At 44.4% G+C, this 25,000-nt stretch overlaps 1 protein-coding gene across 3 annotated transcripts in view; it reads left to right on the top strand.

Annotated features, from left to right (window-relative positions):
• rbfox3a (RNA binding fox-1 homolog 3a) overlaps window positions 1-25,000 on the top strand; it is a 497,652-nt gene that overhangs the window by 288,923 nt on the left and 183,729 nt on the right. For 2 of the 3 annotated variants that reach the window (XM_087837000.1, XM_087836998.1), the window contains exon 4: window positions 7,605-7,726. In XM_087837000.1, the coding sequence (XP_087693126.1) occupies window positions 7,605-7,726 (122 nt within the window). Of the gene's footprint in view, window positions 1-7,604; window positions 7,727-18,237; window positions 18,497-25,000 lie in introns of those variants that run through there. The other variant, XM_006801633.2, reaches the window with a different exon arrangement.

Genomic DNA, 25,000 nt, shown 5'->3' with positions numbered 1-25,000 from the left:
CCTTTCGATGTGGAGCAGCAGCGGCTCTACTCTGAGCCCCTCCCGGATAGCCGAACTTCTCACCCTATCTCTAAGGGAGATGCCAGCCACCCTTCGGAGGAAGCTCATTTCCGCCGCTTGTATCCGCGATCTCGTCCTTTCGGTCACTACCCACAGCTCGTGGCCATAGGTGAGGGTAGGGACGTAGATCGACCGGTAAATTGAGAGCTTCGCTTTTACACTCAGCTCCCTCTTCACCACAACGGACCGGTGCAGCGTCTGCATTACTGCAGCCGCAGCCCCAATCCGTCTGTCGATCTCCGGCTCCCTTCTCCCATCACTCGCGAACAAGACCCCGAGATACTTGAACTCCTCCACTTGGGGCAGGACCTCATCCCCGACCCGGAGTGGGCACTCCACCCTTTTCCGGCTGAGAACCATGGCCTCAGATTTGGAGGTGCTGATCCTCATTCCCGCTGCTTCACACTCGGCTGCGAACCGCTCCAGTGCGAGCTGGAGGCCCTCACCCGATGAAGCCAACAGAACCACATCATCCGCAAAGATCAGAGATGAGATCCTGAGGCCACCAAAGCGAAAGCCCTCCGCCACTTGGCTGCGCCTAGAAATCCTGTCCATAAAAATTATGAACAGAACCGGTGACAAAGGGCAGCCCTGGCGGAGCCCATCACCCACCGGGAACGAGTCCGACTTATTGCCGGCAATGCGAACCAAGCTCTTGCAACGGTTGTATAGGGATCGAATGGCCCGTAGCAATGGGCCAGACACCCCATACTCCCGCAACACCTCCCACAGGACACCCCGAGGGACACGGTCGAATGCCTTCTCCAAGTCCACAAAACACATGTAGACTGGTTGGGCAAACTCCCATGCACCCTCAAGTATCCTCGAGAGGATGAAGAGCTGGTCCAGTGTTCCACGACCAGGACGAAAACCGCATTGTTCCTCCTGTATCAGAGGTTCGACTAGCGGACGAACTCTCCTTTCCAGCACCCTGGCATAGACTTTCCCGGGGAGGCTGAGGAGTGTGATCCCCCTGTAGTTGGAACACACCCTCCGGTCCCCCTTCTTAAAGATGGGGACCACCACCCCGGTCTGCCAATCCACGGGTACTGCCCCTGATCTCCACGCAACATTGCAGAGGCGTGTCAGCCAGGACAGCCCTACAACGTCCAGAGCCTTCAGGAACTCGGGGCGGACCTCATCAACACCAGGGGCTCTGCCACCAAGGAGTTGTTTAACTGCCTCAGTGACCTCGCCCCCAGAAATTGGCGGGTCATTCCCCTCATCCCCAGACTCTGCTTCCTCCTCGGAAGACGTGTCAGTGGGATTAAGGAGGTCCTCGAAGTATTCCTTCCACCGCCTGACAATTTTCTCAGTCGACGTCAGCAGCGCTCCGCCAGCACTATACACAGTGCAGGTAGAGCACCGCTTTCCCCTCCTGAGACGCCTGACGGTTTGCCAGAACCTCTTCGAGGCAGTCCGAAAGTCTTTTTCCATGGCCTCTCCGAACTCCTCCCACACCCGAGTTTTTGCTTCAGCCACTGCCCGAGCCGCATTCCGCTTGGCCTGTCGATACCTGTCAGCTGCCTCCGGAGTCCCACAGGCTAACCAAGCCCGATAGGACTCCTTCTTCAGCCTGGTGGCTCCCTTCACCTCTGGTGTCCACCATTTGGTTCGGGGATTACCACCACGGCAGGCACCAACCACCTTGCGGCCGCAGCTCAATGCAGCAGCTTCGGCAATGGAGGCGCTGAACATGGTCCATTCGGACTCGATGTCCCCCGCCTCCCTCGGAATGCTGTTGAAGCTCTGCCGGAGGTGTGAGTTGAAGATCTCGCGGACTGGGGCCTCTGCTAGTCGTTCCCAGCACACCCTCACTACGCGTTTAGGTGCACCAGGTCTGTCCGGCATCCTCCCCCGCCACCTGATCCAACTCACCACCAGGTGGTGATCAGTTGACAGCTCAGCTCCTCTCTTTACCCGAGTGTCCAGAACATATGGTCGCAGGTCTGGTGATACGATTACAAAATCGATCATCGACCTACGGCCTAGAGCGTCCTGGTGCCACGTGCACTTATGGACACTCTTATGTTCGAACAAGGTGTTCGTTATGGCCAAACTGTGATTAGCACAGAAGTCCAATAACAAAGCACCGCTCGGGTTCAGATCAGGGAGGCCGTTCCTCCCAATCACGCCCCTCCAGGTCTCGCTGTCGTTACCCACGTGAGCATTGAAGTCTCCCAGCAGGACAACAGAGTCTCCAGGTGGAGCACCTTCCAGCACCCCCCCCAGGGACTCTAAGAAGGCTGGGTACTCCGAACTGCCACTCGGCGCATAAGCGCAGATGACAGTCAGGACCCGTTCCCCGACCCTAAGGCGCAGGGAACAAACCCTCTCGTCCACCGGGAAAAACCCCAACGTACCGGCAGCAAGCCGAGGGGATATTAAAATACCCACCCCAGCCCGCCGCCTCTCACCAGGGGCAACTCCAGTATTCAAAGCTGTTAATACAACCCGTCACATCCACTCTCTTCTATGATTTTAACTGCTTACTGACTAACATTCACACTCTGGTGGAGCAACTTAGACATATTTTAACAGACTAGGGGAATCGAACCACCGACCGTTCGACCAGTAGAGGACCTGCTCAACCTGCTGAGCTACAGCCGCCCCAGTTTACCACAGAGTAACGAACAGTGTGTGGCTGCTGCTCAGCGGCTGTGCTGCTCATGGTCAGAGTCAGGCTACATAAAGGGCTTTTCCCTCCTCGCCATCTTCATACAGTCTAATATAAACACAGCATGAACAGTGCAGAGGACAACATCTGCTCACATCTGGTTGAATTCAGGTGTGTAAATCCACAAAGAGCAGAGATCAGCTGATCACACCTGTAGACTAGGACCGGAGCTGCTGCTCAATCCCACTTCAGCCACTCCCCTGCTCGTTTCCTGTTGGAGGCAAAGTCAGCCTTTAAAATCTAACAGAAATAAAGCTGTTTATTGTTTTCCCTCTCTGATCATTGATCATCTGATCTATTTAACTGCTTCAACCTGGTTCAGAGTTCAATTACAATGAAAGAGTAGACTAACATCATTTTGTTTTTCTATCTACTAATATTACTTCATTATGATTAATATAGCACAAAGTTAGTAGTAGGTTGTAGAAGTGTACTTTGTACTTTTACTTGAGTAAAGAAGTTGTTTAAGTATTTTAACTTTTACTTTGTACTTTTTAACACAGCTCAGCTGTACTCGCCACCTTTGCTCGGCACCATTGTTTGTGGAAGAATCAGTACAGAGAGGATCTCCCAGTTTTCTTTTGAAAGTAATTCATCACGTTTGAAACACTGAGTTTCCTCAGCCCTGTGATGACTTCCCCCCAGTTTATTTCATATCTGTCACGAGGACGATGTGGTCTGTTTATGAAAATTCCAGTCGAGATGGTCCAAACGTCTCGGGTCTTCTTGTCTCCCAACGATGTGAGGTCAGAGGTTAGAAAGGCCGTCTGACTCCACAGCCCACAGCCAACGGGATCCACTGTCTCTGTGAGGCTTCATTTGCAAACAACAGTACAGGAAGGAGCAGCGTTTACAGAGAGACGTTATCTGCCCACCGTGGTCACAGAATATAGTCACAACATTATGTATAAAACATGAGGAGTATAGTAAAACAAGTATATCTTGTATGGAAAGATTATATGGAGCCAGAACAGGATACCAGGGAGCTTTTATTCGATCAGATCAGCTCGACACAGAGAAGAGCAGAACTCTGCATCGCACACTGTTCTCACCTGGAGTCTCTGCAGGGACACACGGAGGAACTCATACTGTTGTTGGACTGGCATCCAGATCCCTGCAGCCTCAGCAGTGTGTGTGTGTGTGTGTGTCTGTGCATGTGTGTGTGTGTCTGTGCATGTGTGTGTGTGTCTGTGCATGTGTGTGTGTCTGTGCATGTGTGTGTGTGTCTGTGCATGTGTGTGTGTGTCTGCGTGTACAGGTTCTTACTATCTTGGTGGGGACCAAAATGCGGGTCCCCGGGGGGTTGAAGCATTTTTGAGACTCAAAATGTGGTTTTAGTGTCAGGGTTACAATTAGGTTATGTTAATGGGATGTCCCCACGAAGATAGTAAATCAGACGTGTGTGTGTGTGTGTGTGTGTGTGTGTGTGTGCGTACTTGTCTTCTGCCTGTCAGAGCACTTTGTAAATCCTTTCTTCTTACAGTTGGATATCTCTTGTTGTCATATTGTTTTTTTCATAGCTGTTGTCATTCTCACGTCTGTTGTGTGTTGATGATAATACTCATGAACCAGTTCTGCCTTCTGTAGTCATAACGACACAACTTTGCTTTACGGGATTACAAATATGTGTTATTGTGTTGTAAGCAGTGCCTGCCGTGAAGTGTCCTGTTAACAAAAGCTGAGAGGCTAGCAGCTTTCTTTGGTTGCTGTTGGATGAACTTGTTTTCTTTGATGGGAGACTGACAGCAAACCAGTGTGCTAAACAAACCATTCACTGCTCTGTTTATTGTGAGTTAACAGGCAAAGTGACTCTCAGCAGAGGTTCACTTACTAAACAGCAGTGTAGGGACTAATTAAGTAACGTGTTACAGTAACTACGTTATTATTGTGGTAACGAGCACGGTAACTAGTTATTATGCCAAAATCAGGAACACGTTACTGGTTACTGGGATTTAGATAGGCTCGTTACTCGTTACTTCGTGTGGTGGCATCGTGGAGCTTCCACAGATTCAGTAACATTAGCAAGTGGTGGAGGCAGCAGGTGGAGGAGGGAAAGGGGAGGCAGGAGGAGCAGAGACCCGAGGTGGTGAACTGAACTTCAGGTAAGAAGTTATGACCTGCAGTCTATCTGGGTCAGATATAAACCAAGTTTAGGTGGAGTTTATTTTTGTTGTGCTGACTTTTTACAGTCAGTTACAATAACTCATGCTGCGTGAGCTAGCATGACGGAGTTTAGCTGGGTGGTGCTATGATGTTACTGATAGTGAACTTTATTTAATTCATAAGGTTAATTATTAGAGTTTCCAACCGTCCCTTAAAAACAGAGTCATCTCGTATTCAGAGAAAATATTGTGCGTGTCTTATTGAGGTGAAAAGGAACAGTTTGTCCCGGACTTCAGCTACAATGAAAAAGACACAAAGCTGGAGTTATTCTGTCTTTACGCTGCACAGCTGTCTCTTCTTCTCTCACTCTCTCCCCTCTCTCTCCTGTTTCTTACTTCAATCATGAAACTGATCAATGATCAGCTGATCGTCTCTCTTGTTTGTTTATCGCCCACTTTGCGCCAGAAAGAGGAAACCAGCTGATGTCGCGTTAAACAACAGCAGCACGTTTAAGCTTGATCAGCTGTTGTTAGAATTTATTTAATATTAATTTCTAGTATCAGCTGATGTTTGCTGGAGGCACAGCTGTAAAGCTGCTGGTCATGATGGTTTGGTTATCTGGTGAGAGGGAAACATGAAGATGAAACCAGGAGATGTCCTTACTGAATCATCAGAGCTGAACAGGTGATGGAGAAACAGGTTTACCTTTTAGGTGACAGGAATGAGTTGAAGTTATGAACTGTTTCTGAGACACAAATAACACCAGGATCCTTTTCTAAGCAGCTGACAGCTGGTAACTGTGCAGGGGTGGGTCTAGCAAAGTGTTGCCAGGGGGCAGGTAGGGCATTAACAGGGAGAGGGGGGCACAAAGAAATACTTTTCTTTCTTATTCTCATTTAAAATGTCTCACTTTTATTAAATAATTATCTGAATCTTACAACAAACGATTGATAGATTGATGCATATATACCATCAGAACAGTGAACATCACTGTCACAACAGCGTTTGTTTTCATTCTTTATGATTTTTCCTATAATGGCGGCCGGTCTCTAGTCAAAATGCCTGGGCTGATTTCTTGTCCCAGTCCAGCCCTGTATGCAGCTCATCTGCAGTCTGGTGTTACCTACATCTTCCTATTCAGAAGGCAGAATTTCCGAGTTACAGTACAGTAAGTTGAGTACAATCAAAGCATCATGACTGCAGTTTTTGTGTTGGATGTAAAAAGCGCACATGATGCTGTGATGTAGGCTAGAATCATGGCGGCGGTCAACGACGGTCCAGGCGTGGGATTTCTCTCGTGGAAATATGAACACTATCTTTTCCTTTCTATTGGTAGGTGGCACAGTGCACTGTGGCAAGTAAGCAAGCTAGAAGACTGGCTGTGCTGGGTATCCAGTTACAGAAGCAACACATTAACAAGAGAAGTCTCAGTAAAACCAAAGTTACTTTCCCTAGTAACTAGTTACTTTGAAAGTAACGAGTAACTTGAAGTAACTGAGTTACTTTTGATACAAGTAACTAGTAATGTAACTAAGTTACTAATTTAAAGTAACTTACCCAACACTGCTAAACAGTTTGACCAACATTTATGATGTAAAGGAGTTGGAGTGTAAAATGATGAAAGAGGAATGTTTTTACCATATTTACCACTTTAGTTCTAATGCACTTTAAAAACAACAACACCAAATATAAAAGACAAACACGGAGCAGAAGGTAAAAGAAGCACTAAGTGATGTTTCAATGTTGTGTTTGGACAGAGGAGGCTTGAACTTTGACGCTTCAACTGGAAGAAGCAGGATTTTCCCACAGGACTCACATGAGGATGAACCTGTAGAGAAGGATCCAGTTTCACAGCTAAGTTAATGGATTTCTCATATGGAGCCAGAAAGGGACGCTCGATGCAGGGGGGGCTGCTAGTGCAACTGGGTATAAACAACACGACTTCTGCCTTATTCTCATTAAACTTCAACCGATTTAGTGCAATCTGCTGATGTCAATGATGCAGTCAAGGACAGGCTGGACAGAGGATGCACCAGTGCTTCAGTGGAAAACACACTTGAAAGTTGTTTGCATAACAATGAAAGGAAACATTGTGTCTCTGAAAAATAGTGCCACTTATGCCCAAGCTGTAGCTCATGTGGTGATTCCTCGTACTCTTTTCAAAGGTTCTAAGGTTCAAACTAACATGGATATTAAAGTCCCAAAAATTAAACCATAATTTCACCCGAGAGACAGAAGTCAGTTAAAAAGTCCCTATTAAATGTTGGTGAACTATCACACAAAGCAGCGCAGGAGAGTGACTTGAAAAGGTTTCATTCAAAGCAGCAGAAAGAGACGGGAAGCGACGACTGTTTACGGGCAAAGTTCAGAGGCTCGACCTCGACCACGACCCGCGGACTAAGGCTGGACTCACCAGGAGACATCCAGGTGTCAGTGACGCAAAGTAAATCCAGTCCAAGGGACGTGAAGAACAAAAGTACTGTTTGTGACTAACCTGGCGTTTAGCAGACACTATTGTTTTGGCTCTGTTTGTTTGTTTGTTTACACAGTTTGTTTGTAAATGCTTTAAAATAACAGTATGTCACATGTTACATGGCATGGACACATGTTGTCCAAGAGGGGAGGAGCTGGATCTGACTGATGTAAAGAAGGAGTAGAGGGGATTGTTTTATTACCAGCCTCTTACTGTTTGAAACACATGAAGTATTATTGTTATCAGTGACTTTATGTCGTGAATAAGAAGAAATGACTTTCACTTTTGCAGAAACCAAGCCAGGAAGTGGTCTGTGCAAACCAGGAACCATTGCTTTGTTTGGTAACGTGGTGTACAGCGATCTACTCAACGAGCACTTGTGGCACTTTGGGCTTCCCGTCATCACCAGACTGGTCAGTTTTTTTCCTCTTCCTGTTTAATCTTTCTTCTTCCTGTTTACTGTGAGCTGTTCCTGCTTATTTGAATCTGTGCTTGAAGTCCAGGTGTCGAAATGTACTCACTACATAGCAGCTGTAAAACCTCTAACATAATTACACACACACACACACACACACACACACAATCCGTTGTTGTTGACATTTGATGAGCCTGTGTGGCGCTCCATGGCCTTTGGGAGCTTTTCTTTGGATTGAGCTTGTTTATTAATTTGTTGTCTGAAGTCAGCTCCACCTGCTACACAGCTCACGGTCTTTTGGAGGTGTGTGGGAAATTACTGAGGACCTTTTATGTCGTAGAGACGGCTTTTGCACTTGTGTGCTGGGGAGGTGGCAGCACATAGAAGGGCAGGAAATGACTTAACAGACGGGTAAAGAGGGCCAGCTCTGTCCTGGCCCGTCCCCTAGATGCTAAAGAGAAGGTGGGTGAGAGGAGGATGTTAGCCAAGCTAATGTCCATTATAGGCACCACCCTCACCCTGCATGAGAGTGTGGAGGCCCTGAGCAGCTCCTTCAGCCGTCGACTGCTAAAGCCACGGTGCAGGACTATCGTAGGCCCTTCATCCTGACAGCAGTCAAACCTTATAACACCCACATGTGCATTATTATCACTCCTGCTGCTCTTTATGTACAAAATAAATATATCTTGGTGTATTTTTTTGTATATAGTAACCATCTGTACATGATATAGTTAGAACATGATTGAGAGTTATTTGTTGTTGTTTGTTGCCAGCATGTCACACGTTTCATTTTCATTTACTGTGTTCTTATGGATTCACTAGCTTACCTTAGCTTGTAGCCGACTCAGTTCAATTCACTTCAGTTCAGTTTTATTTACACAGCGCCAAATCACAACAGCAGTCTTCTCAAGGCGCTTTATATTGTACAGTAGATCGTACAATAATACACACAGAGAAAAACCCAACAATCATATGACCCCCTATGAGCAGCACTTTGGCGACAGTGGGAAGGAAAAACTCCCTTTTAACAGGAAGAAACCTCCAGCAGAACCAGGCTCAGGGAGGGGCGGGGCCATCTGCTGTGATTGGTTGGGGTGAGAGAAGGAAGACAGGATAAAGACATGCTGTGGAAGAGAGACAGAGGTTAATAACAGATATGATTCAATGCAGAGAGGTCTGTTAACACATAGTGAGTGAGAAAGGTGACTGGAAAGGAAAAACTCAATGCATCATGGGAATCCCCGGCAGCCTACGTCTATTGCAGCATAACTAAGGGAGGATTCAGGGTCACCTGGTCCAGCCCTAACTATATGCTTTAGCAAAAAGGAAAGTTTGAAGCCTAATCTTAAAAGTAGAGATAGTGTCTGTCTCCTGAATCCAAACTGGAAGCTGGTTCCACAGAAGAGGGGCCTGAAAACTGAAGGCTCTGCCTCCCATTCTACTTTTAAATACTCTAGGAACAACAAGTAGGCCTGCAGAGCGAGAGCGAAGTGCTCTAATAGGGTGATATGGTACTACAAGGTCATTAAGATAAGATGGGGCCTGATTATTTAAGACACAGGCATCAAACTCCAGGCCTCGAGGGCCGGTGTCCTGCAGATTTTAGATGTGTCCTTGATCCAACACAGATGATTTAAATGGCTAAATTACCTCCTCAACATGTCTTGAAGTTCTCCAGAGGTCTGGTAATGAACTAATCCTTTGATTCAGGTGTGTTCACCCAGGGTGAGATCTAAAACCTGCAGGACACCGGCCCTCGAGGCCTGGAGTTGGCAAAGCCTGATTTAAGACCTTGTATGTGAGGAGCAGGATTTTGAATTCTGGATTTAACAGGAAGCCAAAACAGGAGAAATCTGCTCTGAAACAGCAGTCTTACATATTTGTTTAATATGTGCGTTGAAGGACATGTCCTGGTCAAAAATAACTCCAAGGTTCCTCACAGTGTTACTGGAGGCCAAGGTAATGCCATCCAGAGTAAGAATCTGGTTAGATACCATATTTCTAAGCTTTTCAGCGCCGAGTACAATGACCTCAGTTTTATCTGAATTAAGAAGCAGAAAGTTAGCGGCCATCCAGGTCTTTATGTCTTTAAGACATTCCTGCAGTTTAACTAATTGGTGTGTGTTATCTGGCTTCATGGACAGATAGAGCTGGGTGTCATCTGCATAGCAGTGAAAATGTATGCTATGTCTTCTAATGATGCTGCCTAGGGGAAGCATGTATAATGTAAACAGAATTGGTCCTAGCACTGAACCCTGTGGAACTCCATAATTAACCTCAGTGTGTGAAGAGGACTCTCCATTTACATGCACAAACTGGAGTCTATTAGATAGATATGATACAAACCACTGCAGTGCAGTACCTGTAATACCTTTAACTCATTGGTGTGTGTTATCTGGCTTCATGGACAGATAGATTCGCTAGCAGCATGGCCTCTTCACCTGTCCCTCCTGCACTTTCCTGCTCTTTGTGCAGATGTTTTAAGGGAGTTTTTCCTTCCCACTGTCACCAAAGTGCTGCTCATAGGGGGTCATATGATTGTTGGGTCTACCTTACAATATAAAGCGCCTTGAGGTGACTGTTGTTGAGATTTGGCACTGTATAAATAAAATTGAATTGAATTGTGGTCTAGCAGCGCAATTATTGTTTCATGCAAAAACCTCACTTGGTGCACAAAATTACAGGCTGCTTGTGCCTCACGGTGCTACAATGTAATTGTTTCATAGTTTTGCGGGACTTGCAGCGGACTCCATATTATGGTAGCATTCCAGAAAGTACATGGTACTAACAGTGTGCTTGTTTCATTGTTTCCTGCAAAAACCTGACTTGTTGCCTGCTAAATGCATGTAAGTAAATGTATTCATGGGTTAGTGTTACCTTAAACTGAACTGAGTTGAATTGTATTTTTTGTGCATTGGAGCCACTGCATGATCCTAACAGAGGGTGAATGGGCATCCCAGGAAGTAAGAACAAAGGGAGTCGAATGCCCATCGGATTGCCAAACACGGTTTTTCCACTGTGCTATATCTCGTTTCCTGGTCTGACATCTTCCGGCTGAAGTACACAATGGGGCAGTTGACCCCCTCTTACAGGCTTGGACAAAACGGCTCCCAGGTCTCTGCAGGAAGAAAGGGAGGGAAAGTCAGGAGTGTGGAGCAGGGGTTCCCCACAGAGACCTCTTAACTTGGACAAATGCTGCCTGGCACTCTCCCATCCACTGGTCAGCTTTGGGACACCCTGTTGGGTGAGGTCAGTTAAGGTGACAGCCAACCAGTCCAAAGAAGCGCCTCAGCCATGCTCTTTAGCATGTCTGTTAGCCTGTTCTGATAACAGCAGAGTGAAATCGTTGACCTTAACCTTGCATGTTTGTGCATTTTGTTAAAGAAAAATAATTTTATTTTAAACTGTTTTTAATCTATAGTTTTATTCATACCACCCTTTTTGAATTTCACCATTTTGCCCCCATCTCCTTTGTTCAACCCGGACACCTTACATTACTTTCCCTCATCCTGTGGACCTTTTAAGGGAACATAACAGTAATATGCTGTATTATCAATAACAGAAGAGAATCTTTGTAAGCTTTCTCTTTCAAGTCCTTATTGAAATGTTTAGTTATCATACACACATACCTGTGCGTAGTTGCTAGTCTTTCTGTTATCTCTGTTGCTCCATAATGAGCATATAGTGGTAAAGGTTTAACAGTGTTGCTGAGACCTGTATGGGAAACCCTGTGGAGATGCTGCTCATCTCATCTAATAGTACATGAGTAGAAATTTGTAGCTGGATAATTTACGGTTTATTGAACATGTTCCAAATGTTGCTGTTTAAAAGCTGAAAACTAGAAAACTTGTAACATGGTTTTATTTATAAGAAAATCAGTAAAAATAAGTGTTAGCTGAGCTGCATTAGCATTTTAGATAAACAACTTTACCTTGTCGATGAACGTGCTCACACTGAGCACAGGTACCAAATAGGGCTGCCACGATTAGTCGACTAGTCACGATTACGTCGACTATCAAAATCGTCGACGACTGATTTAAAAGTCGACGCGTCGTTTGAAGCTTTGTAAGATCCCAAAAGACGCAGGAATAAGTAGTAGGATTTAAGAGTGTAATAACGGACTGAAACAGAAGATGGCAGCACTGCATGTACAAGGATGTCAGCTGCCGTTAAATCCCGAAGAAGAAGAAGAAGCTGTGTCCCAGAATTCCTAGCGCGGCCCAGCTCAGTTTCCAACAACTCAGTTTTAATATTACTCTTATTATTCTTTCTGGGTCACAAAATAAACGTTTAACATATTTTCAGGCGAGAATGTAGCTGTGTAAACCTCAAATATCTGCTCAGTTTATCAAGACACCACATATTTTCAAAAGCGCTCCGACGTTTTCAGAGACGTCTGTTACCCACTAGCTCGATAGCTAGCCGGGGGCTAGGCTCACTAGAGCCGTGAGAACACCGGACTCCCGGCTAATCGTTTTCAAACCCACCGCCGTCTTTCACTACTCAGGTTAAATATATATAAGTCACTTAGATAACTTAAAAATGTTATTGTTTGGCTTTTTTAGTATTTTATTTGTTCCTGAGTAAATCGGTTTGGCTGAGATTAAAGTTATAGTTTTTACACAGCTGAATAAACGTCAAGCAGACAGCTGATTATCAGAAGTGTGAGATGCTCGAGAATTTACTCCGGTGTCCTGTTATATTTTAGATAGCAAGGAGTTTATTAAACTTCACCGAAACAATCTGCTTCATTAAACTTCATTAAAATTTAATAAACTATCATCTTGTCTTTATTTTTAGTTAGCACATACCTTAAACACTTAAAGCTGTAAGCTAATGATAGTTATATAAGAGCAGATGCTGCTGGTGCAATAAGCTGTACGTTTTACGTCCAATGGATGATGATCTGATTAGTCGACTAATCGCAAAAATAATCAGTGACTAGTCTACTATCAAAATAATCATTTGTGGCAGCCGTAGTACCAAATGATTGTTTTTGTAACTAAATCCAACAGGTGTAACACCAATAATTCCACATAATCCTTCATTGTCTCAATAGTTCTGTCATATAGCGTTCTCATTCTACAAGAGTTCCTGCAAACTAGTGATGTGTCGGTCGCGAATGAAATGACGACGCGAGCGAAGGAGCCATGTTTTTTTCTTTCTCTTCCCCCCTCTCTCTCTCTCGCACTTTTTCCTGCTTCACTCCGCACGGGAGCCATGTGCTTTGCGCTGGGCAGAGGGGGGAGGGGCGGTAGTTACACTCACAGTAGCACAGGAACAGAGCGGGAGGGAGAGAGAGAGACAGGGACAACAACGTCACATTAGAAAGGTATAGTAATCATCCACAACTATTTTCAGTTGCAGATGATGAAGGATTCAGAAAGTTTATTCATGCAGGTCCATAAGACAGAGAATGTGCATCTTCTTTTTGTTTTTATATTTTAATTTATATTTAATTGTGTTGTGGTTTGCAGTGTTTTGTGTTGTTTCACTTTAAATTTGTTTAAAAGGAAAAAGCTAAAAATTTAAATAGTTAAAAGTTGAAATGTGAATAGTGACAATATGATTTATTTATTACATTTTATGTGGAGTGAATAAATAAAAGTATATTTACAGTGGCCCCTACAGACAAAGCACATCCAAACTTCAAAACATGTAAAAACTTCAAAACACGTACAAAACACAACAGAAGTGCTCCAGGATGCTAGGGGGCAGTGTTGAGCTTTTGCTACCTCGTGGCTACACAAGCTAGCAAGTACCAACGACCAGATTTGGTGTGTGGTAGTAACAGGTAAATGAATTTTTTTTCTTTAAATTATTTGAATATATATGAGTGCTTGTGTATAAATACACAAACAATACACACATGCTTTCAACTGTGTAATTTCAGTGATCTAGGTAGCTGTTTTGAAGTTCAGTTAACGCTAGAAATGTGTTTTGGAGTTTGTACGTGTTTTGTCTCTACGGGCCACCGTATATATTGATATATAAACATATATAAATAAAACCACTTTCTTTTACATTAGTAATTCCTTTTGTTTATAATGTTATATTGTTGTTAATAATAAATTAATTAAAGCAACAAAACAACCTGAAGAGCCGTTTGGGAGCCGAAAATCCCATCACTACTGCAAAAGATGACAACATAAGAACTCCAATCTGAAGTTAAGTTCCTGAATAATCTGTGGAATTTAGCATCATTCCACAGATTATTCAGGAATGTCTGATCCTAAAATTTGAATTCAAATAAATGTTGTAGTCTTAGCTAAGAAACTCTCCTGTGATGTGCAAATACAACACAGGCCACTTGAGCCTAACGTTAGCTTAAATAATCTTAGCTTTTAGCCAGCTCCTCGAGTCAGGAGGCCAAGCTTCCCACGTCTAATCTGCTGACGAGAAGTAACCGCGATCATGTTTATGCAGGTTTTTGTGTGTCAGAGACCTGAGTCAGAGATGAGAAGGAAGAGGACGTCACTTTATCCACATGCTGGTCATGTTGTGACCACTGCAGTTTCCCTTCTTTGGTGAAGAAGACTGGCCACTATATTCAGGATGGTGATGCAGCATGGTAGCTTCCACAGACCTCTGCCAGCTCCTCTGTGTTTTTGATGGAAGTTTTTGAGAACACATCAGTTTGTTGGAAAATGTGGTTACACAGTAACCAGTGTATATTTATTAGTACAACATTATTTTTCACCTATTAAATAACCTCAAAGAAACAAAAGAATCTACGGCGTTCTTACTAATGTAATGCTGTGACAGCATTCACAGTCAGAGTCAGAAAAAAGAGCAAACAGTAGTGGAGCCAAAGTCACCTGCTGAGTTCTTCCAGGTAAAAGATACCTGTGTGTGTGCAGCTGGCAACACGTCAGTCTGTGGGTTAGACAGACGCCTGCAGGCAGCCAGAAACTGGAAGTCCGAGCAGGACGAGGAGGCTCCTGGATTACAGTCTCACACACTCGTTTGACTTCAAATGTCTTACTGTTTCAATAAAAACAAATTCTATTATACATTTTATAATGATATCATGTTATTGACTGTGAGCAATAGCATCTGTTTCATATGATTATATTTTAAATCTCCCGTTTTTGAAATCAGTCACAAATACAGATTAAGACAGAGTTGAGACGTTAACCAACACATGAAAAACATGTTGAGCTGAGCTGAAACAGATGTTAGACTGATGTGGTGCAGAGGTGGTCGTGGTTACTCACCCCATCGTCCACAGTCGCCTGGATGACCTCTGTGTTGAGTCAAACTGCTTTCATATCCGTCGAACATTTCACGGACTTCCTAAATACAAACTTTGATATTAACACAACCACCACCTTAACCAGCTCTACTCTGAGTTGTGCTTCTCTGGTACTCTGCAGACCTTCTTGTCAAACACCTCTATATCTGCTCGGTTGGCCAGCAGGTGCTCGTCTGTCTGGAGCTCAGAGTCCCACAGGACCTCATCCCTGCTGTTCTCGAACACTGTCAGCGGTGTCTCCCAGCAGGAATGGGGGACGTCTAATCCATATGCAGCAGAGATGTTCCTGCACACTGTCCCAGCAGGAAATAGAGTTTCTAAAATCCAGCATCTCAAGTATGGCAAGTAGGAAGAATGTTAATGGAAGAGGTTTTTTGAATGGTATTACTGGAGAAAAACAAAAGAAGGCCGCCGGTGTCGTGGCTGTCAGTCAGTTTGCACTGACACACCTGTCACGTGTACAGATGTGCAAACAGCCTCGTTTAAATCAAAGTATTAGGACAAATAGCTTTTTATGTGTGAGTATAAGTACACTCGTTATGACACATCTCAGCACTTTCATCATAAAGACTTCATGGACGGTTGAGGTGAAGCACTCGTTTATTTACTGTAAATATAGAACTGTCTGTTTGATTGATAATTAAAGGATTTGGACAATTTGGCAGGATAAAAAAAACATGGGAAGCAAAGCGACGCTGAAAGTCCTTCATAAAGAATATGGACCGAACGTGTGTGACGCAGAAATCATCTCTGCTGCATTTGAAGTGAGAGAAGAAGAGCTAATCTGCACAAATCATCTCTCTGAACATATTGGTAACATTTTAGTTTGTATCAGGGGTCTCAAACGCGCGGCCCGCATCACCCCTACATTGATGTGAAATCTAATGCTGTTAGGGAGGATTTGTTTGTTGTTGCAATGTTGAAATGAGCAGAGAGCACAAACATGCTGAGGCTGGTAGCTCAGTGACAGACTCACAAACTCATGTGTCACTTGCATTTGTATGTTGTTAAAGACGAACACAATGACAGCAGCAGTGCTGCCACGTGTGTGACAGACAGAGAGGAGATGCAGATCAAATCTGCGTTCATGTTTGTCGTTTTGTCTTGTTATAAAGTATTTGAAATTTTAGAAAACAAACACAACATTTTCAGAAATATTTGTGGGAGTTTTCTTGTTTGTTTTGTACTACATGAACACTAAAGTGTCCCTCAGCTCATTTCAGTTTGAGACCCCTGCTCTGTACAGACCAGCATTCAGACATCATCGGTTTGCGTGATTGCTAATAACTGTACGAGGCGCTGAACCCACACACCTGCATTTACCTCTAAATTTGTGATTTAAATGATTGAAATGTTTCATTTTCTGATACAAAACTCGTCTTTGTTCATTTTCAAACATCCATATAACATATTGTTGCAAAGCTGCAGTAACATCTATCTTAGTGAATGTCGTAATAACAGGAGGATCATTCGTAAGCAGCCTTTTTCCTGTTTCTCGGTCTGGAAGTGTGAGGTGCAGTTTGAGTTCAGTCACAGTGCAGAGAGGTGCAGGAGGCAGGGCGCTGTGAATATTACCTGTGCTGTTAGCACAGTGACGCAGTCACACATCACACACACTTTGTGCTGAGGGGACGTCGGGCTGAAGCCCACTCAGTGCCTGAAGGAAAGCTTTCCGGTGCTCGCCGTGTGTGCAGTGCAGCATTGCAGGCAGTAGCTGGTTAAAATGGTGCTTTCCTCAGAAGTGTATTGACTTTACTGGTGGTGGTGGGGGGAGGAGGGGGGAGGCTGGGGAAAGTTGGTGGGGGAAATGTGCTGAGGCAGGCTACAACATCTAGCCCCGCCCACCCTCACACACTCTCTGCTGCTCTGCCTGTCTTTCCCAGTCTAACACACACACACACACACACACACACACACACGCACGCACACACACACACACACACACACACACACACACACACAAACACACACACACACACACGCACACACACGCACACACGCACACACACACACACACACACACACACACACACACACACACACACACACACACACATATACATATCAGAATGATACAGATGCAAAGTCAGCATTATTCTGACACAGGTGTGTGTGACATGAGCTGATTTTACAAAGGTGCAAACATCCAGCAACACCCGGCTTCAGCATGCAGCCTGCAGTAATCCCAGCTCAGCCAAGCCAGCAAGTGCGCACACACACACACACACACACACACACACACACAGAAGCATGTTAGCGTGTTAGCGCTAAAAACAGAACCAACAACAGAACAACAAGCAGAGGAAGCAGCTCCACTTCATGCTGGTTCTTCTAAGCTTGTGTGGCGGCTGTCTTGCCTCTGACCCCCCACACACATCATGGATGAACCTCCCGTCCTCTTCCTCCCCGGTGCTCCTTAATAAAACCAGCTGCTATCTTTGGCTCTTTCGCGTAAAGGGAAAAGCTGCCAAGCTGCTCCGTCTTCCTCCCTCACAGCTCTTTGCATCTTTGCCTTTTCTCTCTTTCTAATCTCGTCTTTCCTTGTCATTTGTGCTCCGCCACGTCCGTCGGCTATCCCACAACTTCCACGCAGCCTCTCGCCATCCACCACCTCCCAGCGTGTATCTGCCACAGCAGCGTCCCTTCACAGTTCATCTCTTTCTCCCTCCTCTTAGCCGCTCTCCTTCTTTCTCTCTTCCTTTTTTCCTCCCAGCTTGAAAGCTTCTGCGCTGCTGTACAGCGTGGTGACTTCCAGGTTTTCCCAGCCCGACTCGTTCCAGTGCTTTTCACCCGCCAGCGCTGTTAAAGAAAGTGGCTCTCAGACTGGTGTTCCCTTAGAGCAGAGCTGCTGAGCTGGAACTACTGGGAATGAAAGAAGAAAAGAGGCGAGCGTGTGCTCAGACTGAGAGGAGGCAGGTTTGACTGTGTGTAAGTGGAACACGAGGATAGTTAACATCGGCGAAACGCAGGGAAAGATGGAGGCAGGAAGAGCTGAGCACTGAGTGAAAGCTCAAGTTGGACAAGGAGAGGAAGAAGAGGCAGGCGGAAAAGAAGTGAAAGGAAGAATAAATAACAGAGTGTAGAGTAACGGCGTCTCACAGTACTCTCTCCTTCTCAGCACTATTTCTCTCTTTCCTTCTCCCTACGGCAAAGAAGCAAAGGGGGACTTTTGGAAAGGTTCAGGGGGAGGAGAAGCAGACTGAGAAGCTCTGCAGCAATTTTAAGAAGCAAAAAGAGGCAGCAAGAGAGAGGAAGACCCACTGTGTTCAGGGCCAGAGGAACACATGAAAAGGATTTTTTAACTGCTGCAAACACAGAGGCCGTCAGCGAACACTTAGCAAACAGCAAAAACAAACTGAGTGACGAAGAAGAGCAGCGCAGACACTGAAAACACTCGAACACACAGGACACAGAGAGAAAAAGAGGAAGAGCGCTGGTCTCTCTGGTTTCCTTGCATCTTCATCTTCTAACCTCTCTCATCCCCTCTCAGCGAAGATGATGATGTATTTCTGGGTGAGTACTGAGGCCCTGTGAGGGCTCCTGAGCATTACTGAGGGACCACACACACACACACACACACACACACACACACACACACACACACCACACACACAAAGAATAGTTTTTGTGCTGACATAAAACGTGTGGCGTTGAGTTTCTGGGTGTGTGTGAGAGCTGATGTGTTTTTGGCCGTCAGAGATAATATGAAGCTTTGCAGTTATTAGCAGTGAGGTTACAGTGTTGCTCTTCATGTATACGTCTGCTTTGAGGTGAATTAGTAGGTCTACTCTGTGAGTACACAGTGGTGGATTACTGCATCACTGATGTGATGAGCAGGACCAATCACAACTATTGTTATTACTGCTGCCAGGCTGGATTCACAGTTTGAGTGTGTCAACTGTGAGGGTTTACTTTGATTTGTTGCTGTTAGTTTGTAACTTCAGGACAAAATCAACAAGCAAATTAAAAACATGTCACAATGCTAACTGCTTTTTAAAATGACAACATTACATAACATGAGGGCAAAAAAACACTTTACAGACTGTGCCTCTCATCTCAGCTTTCCTTATTTCCTTTAGTTCACTGTAGCACTGTAACACTGTAACACTGTAGCGAGGACTGTAACACTGTAGCACTGTAACACTGTAACACTGTAGCGAGGACTGTAACACTGTAGCGAGGACTGTAACACTGTAGCACTGTAACACTGTAGCGAGGACTGTCACACTGTAGCACTGTGACACTGTAACACTGTAGCGAGGACTGTAACACTGTAGCACTGTAACACTGTAGCGAGGACTGTAACACTGTAGCACTGTAACACTGTAGCACTGTAACACTGTAACACTGTAGCGAGGACTGTACCACTGTAGCACTGTAACACTGTAGCGAGGACTGTAACACTGTAGCACTGTAACACTGTAGCACTGTAACACTGTAACACTGTAACACTGTAACACTGTAACACTGTAGCGAGGACTGTAACACTGTAGCACTGTAACACTGTAGCGAGGACTGTAACACTGTAGCACTGTAACACTGTAGCACTGTAACACTGTAGCACTGTAACACTGTAACACTGTAGCGAGGACTGTAACACTGTAACACTGTAACACTGTAGCGAGGACTGTAACACTGTAGCACTGTAACACTGTAACACTGTAGCACTGTAGCACTGTAACACTGTAACACTGTAGCACTGCAACACTGTAGCACTGTAGCACTGTAACACTGTAGCGAGGACTGTAACACTGTAACACTGTAGCGAGGACTGTAACACTGTAGCACTGTAACACTGTAACACTGTAGCACTGTAGCACTGTAACACTGTAACACTGTAGCACTGCAACACTGTAGCACTGTAGCACTGTAACACTGTAACACTGTAACACTGTAGCACTGTAACACTGTAACACTGTAGCACTGCAACACTGTAGCACTGTAGCACTGTAACACTGTAACACTGTAGCACTGCAACACTGTAGCACTGTAGCACTGTAACGCTGTAGCACTGTAACACTGTAACACTGTAGCACTGTAACACTGTAACACTGTAGCACTGCAACACTGTAGCACTGTAGCACTGTAACGCTGTAGCACTGTAACACTGTAACACTTTAACACTGTAACACTGTAACACTGTAACACTGTAACACACTGTAACACTGTAGCACTGTAACACTGTAGCACTGTCCCATTGAACAGAAATGGACATTATGTAGCACTTTTCTAGTCTTGCTGACCACTCAGAGCTTTGTGCATTACTTGCACCCTTTACCCAAACACTTTGAGCTTTTATCTGACTCACATAGCCCCACATAAATATCTATGGATGGAGGGAGGACTGTAAGGAAACCTGTGCAGGTACAGGGAGGACGTATGAATCCCACACAGAGGTTCAAACCTGATGATGAAAGCCAACCAAACACTGCAGAGTCACCAGTGAGTTGGAAAGCAATTAATGTAGGCAGGTACAAGAATGTTCCTCCCAGGCTAATGATCCCCTGCTTGACTTTGCAGTCTGTTTACCCTTTTCTGTTATTTCATAAAAAATGTGCGCAGAAAGCCATACTGAGAATATTTCAAAGTGCACCTGTGTTATTCATCTGGAGGCATGCTTCAGCGATGTGCCATTATCTGGGTTAAACATTATGTGGATAAGCTGCTCCATCACACTGTATGAGTGTGAGTCTGTGTTTGCGCAGTGCCTGTCATGGGAGCTGGGCCCATACAGGAGGTCGAGGAGTTTTGGCTGAAAGTGTGTAAAGCCGGCTTTTTATTGACGGACGGAGCTGGAAGCACAGCAGTGCAGCGGGTACTGACCTTCGCCTGAAGAAGCTCGTTGCACTGCAGACCTACAGGAGGCTCTGGGAGAACCAGCGGCTCGATCGTCTGATTGGTTTGATGGTCGGCGTGTATATTTTAAAAACGAGCCTCGTATTGATCCAATACATGTACACAAGTTCCTCTAAAGCATTTTTTAAGGTTTAACTTTAAACTCAACATTAGACATCCCTCCCCCCCAGGCTTAGTTTAGTGTGAAACTACTGGGTTTGTTACAAAGTCATTATTTTAAGAGTTGTGATTTGAAACAAGCTGCGATCAGCTGCAAACTGTTTCCATCTAACAAGATATAAAGTGAGAGAGAGCCGCATGACGGAGGTGTGCTGATGTGATGCTGTCCTTATTGTTGGTCTTTGTCTCCGTCTGTCCTCTCTCTGCTCCACAGAAAAGTGGAGACTGTGTGAACACATGAAGCAAAGGCGTTGTGGGTGGGGCCTGTGTAGCAACCAGTCCAGTCGACATCAGCTATTCCTCTTTATCCTCTCTGCCTACCAACTCTCCTCCTGTTGCTCTCAGACACAAACATGCTACACATGTGGACACATACATGCACAAAAGTGTCATCACTGATGATGTGTGGTGCACAGATCTGCAGGCTGTCTGCACACCTGCTTACCAAACGATGGCTGCGAGTGTGTCATTAAACAACTTTGAATACAATATATTCCAAACCAGCTACACTGCAGTAGTTTCACACACACACACTCGCAGTGCTGAGGTTGCACTGATCTTCTTGATGCCAGTATGACAACAGTAACAGAGTTCCTCCATCTGTCCCTCCAGAGAGTATAGGCGGGAACAAAGACCTCCGGTGTGAGGGATGTGAGAAACGATCAGAGGCTGGAAGAGTGGAAACAAAGCAAGTATCCAGAACTGATGAAAAGGTTCATGGAAAAGAGAAAAGGAGCAGCTGGAGGGTCAGTCAGCAGCCAGGTGCTTATTAGAGACCTAGAAGGGAAAGAAAGACGAAGGTAATGACCAGGCTGCTTCGGCTTCTTGCTTGCACCACTGGTTCATTAGTGTTAATTATTCATGTTTTACATAGAACGATGCAGATGGAGGGATAGTGACTTTTGAAGAGCAGAGGATGGAAAGATGAGAGCAACAGTCTAAAGCAGAGGGGAGATGTGCAGCTGCCTCCTCCCTTCACTGCTCTCAGTGCGTCTGTAAGCTAATAAATAATTGAGTGTGCCGAGCAGCGCGCTGCATGGGAAGCCTGCTGGAGTGCTACACAGTGAAATGAGGACCTGAGATCTTTAAACTCGTCTTCTGCTGCTCGTCCCCACTTTGATCCCTTTCTCTTTAGCTGTGGGTCGAAGGCGTTTGGGACAACGCGCGGTCCAATCCTGCGCTGTACATTTCCTTTGAGCCGGGCTTAGATCCACTTCTACTCTGCAGGGTTAATTCATGCTTTATTTGAGAGAGAGCAGGAGTCTACTCTGTTCTGCACCTTCACTTTGTTTATGAGGCGAAGAGTAAAGAGCGAGCTACAGCACAGAAACACGCTGATAGGCGTTTTCTGAGAGCAGCTCAATGTGAGAGCAGCAGTGACATGTGCACAGCTGGCAGTAAACGGCTGAACCTGCATGACCATTTATAAGTAAAATTATATGTGGGTTTGCATAATATCCCATTATGTACCACATATAGTAATTTTATACTGAACTTTAAATATTGTAATTTCTATATGATTATTATTTTGTTCTTTAGCAGCTTTCCGATGTTTCCATTCATTTTATATGGCATGTATTAAAGACGTGTGACAGGGCCTCCTGCAGAGTGTTTTTGAAATGCTTCACAGTGACTTTGAGAAACACTGATGAAAGTGTAGTCCACTTTACATATAAGATATACATATAAGACTGTGTCTCAGGCTGACCACTGTTATACTTTAGAGAGGCTTTAGAACAGGTTTTGTTTAAGGAGCCACTAAAATGACCTGTAACCTTCCTTAAAGCTGTTATTTCTGGTTTTCACTCAGTCATAGTTACTATAAATCACAGACAGCAGCACAAAATGGATAGTTTTAAAAAGACTATCCATTTTTTAATGGATGATCATGAATAGACTTTTTCAAAACACAAAGTTACAAAGTGCCACATAGTTTAAATAAAAGCTGCACATTAAAGATAAGTGTACATGTTCCAACATACATAATCATCCACACGGTCACTTTCATTTTGCACAAATAGAGATCAACTGTGGTCCAAATCAATGAGAGACAAAGGGGAAAAGAACCTATAGAAATGAGAATAAAACAAACCACAGCTGACCTGTTAGGCTGTTACAAATGTAGTTGCTATAACCTCATCAGCATGATGGCTTTAGGGTGTAAGGTTGTGCTGTAACATCTGAATACATCCAGTTCGTAATGGCTGTTCAGGTTGTTTTCCTTGAACAGAAAAGTACAGCTGTGCATCGTTTGCATAGTTAGAAGAGTCACTGAAAACATGTCACATATATAAAGACAATAGAAGGGGTCCAAGGACGGAGCCCTGGGGGACTCCACAGAGGGACACTCAGTGATGGCAGCTCAGTGTTGTACGTGTGCAAATACATGTGGTGGTGTACAAAAGTGACCAGCTGCACTGAGGTGTGATTGATGCTAACATTCAGTGATTATAAAACATGGACTGAGTAAGATTGAGGAATACTGTGTTTATTATTAATAAACAAACTAGTTTGTGAGATGGTGAAGTGTCTTTAGTGAGTCCTTTATGCAGAGGCAGTGAACATGCAGGTTCCAGTTATAGTCTTTAGTGCTTCCTGGTTACAGCAGGAGGTCACCAAGAGGTCACCAGGAGGTCACCAGCTGGTCTGTAGACCTGTGTGACAGAGGCCTGAAAGTAATGTACAGTTATGTACTAAAAACCAGCAACAAACAACTTAAACATTTACAAAGAAAGAACAATACAGTATCCACATCTGAACCAAAGAGTAAAACAGTGAAATGTGGATTATTAAATATCAGGTCTCTCTCCTCCAAGTCTCTGTTAGTACATGACTTAATAATTGATCAACAAATTGATTTACTCTGCCTTACAGAAACCTGGTTGCAGCAGGATGATTATGTTAGTTTAAATGAATCAACACCCCCGAGTCATTCTAACTACCAGAAATCTCGAAGCACAGGTCGAGGGGGCGGTTTGGCAGCAATTTTTCACACCAGTCTATTAATTAATGAAAGACCAAGACAGACTTTTAATTCATTTGAAAGCCTGATGCTTAACATTATCCACCCCAGCTGTGAAACTCAGAAACCAGTCTTACTTGTTATCATCTATCGTCCACCTGGGCCTTACACAGAGTTTCTGTCTGATTTCTCAGACTTTATATCTAATTTAGTTCTGAGCTCAGATAAAATAATTATTGTGGGTGATTTTAACATCCATGTAGATGCTAAAAATGACAGCCTCAACATGGCATTTAATCTGTTGTTAGACTCAATTGGTTTCTCTCAAAATGTAAAAGAACCCACCCACCACTTTAATCACACTCTAGATCTTGTTTTAACATATGGCATAGAAACTGAACATTTAACAGTGTTTCCTGAAAACCCTCTCCTGTCTGATCATTTCTTGATAACATTTACATTTACAATAATTGATTACGCAGCAGTGGAGAGTGGACTTTATCAAAGTAGATGTCTTTCTGAAAGCGCTGTAACTAAGTTTAAGAATATAATCCAGCCACTGTTATCATCGTCAATGCCCTGTACCAACACAGAGCAGAGCAGCTATCTGAACGCTACTCCAACAGAGGTCGATTATCTTGTTAATAATTTCACCTCCTCACTACGTACGACTCTGGATACTGTAGCTCCGGTGAAAACTAAGGTCTCTAATCAGAAGTACCTGACCCCGTGGTATAATTCTCAAACACGTACCCTAAAGCAGATGACTCGTAATCTGGAGAGGAAATGGCGTGTCACAAATTTAGAGGATCATCATTTAGCCTGGAGAAATAGTTTGTTGCTTTATAAGAAAGCCCTCCGCAAAGCCAGAACAGCTTACTACTCATCACTGATTGAAGAAAATAAGAACAACCCCAGGTTTCTCTTCAGCACTGTAGCCAGGCTGACAAAAAGTCAGAGCTCTTTTGAGCCAACCATCCCTTTAACGTTAACTAGTGATGACTTCATGAACTTCTTCACAAATAAAATTTTTATCATTA

Source organism: Neolamprologus brichardi, unplaced genomic scaffold (genome assembly GCF_056152115.1).
Source record: "Neolamprologus brichardi isolate AB-2024 unplaced genomic scaffold, ASM5615211v1 NODE_ptg000038l+_length_1369362_cov_1, whole genome shotgun sequence".
Lineage (NCBI taxonomy): Eukaryota > Metazoa > Chordata > Actinopteri > Cichliformes > Cichlidae > Neolamprologus > Neolamprologus brichardi.
This window is presented reverse-complemented; position numbering and strand designations above follow the sequence as displayed.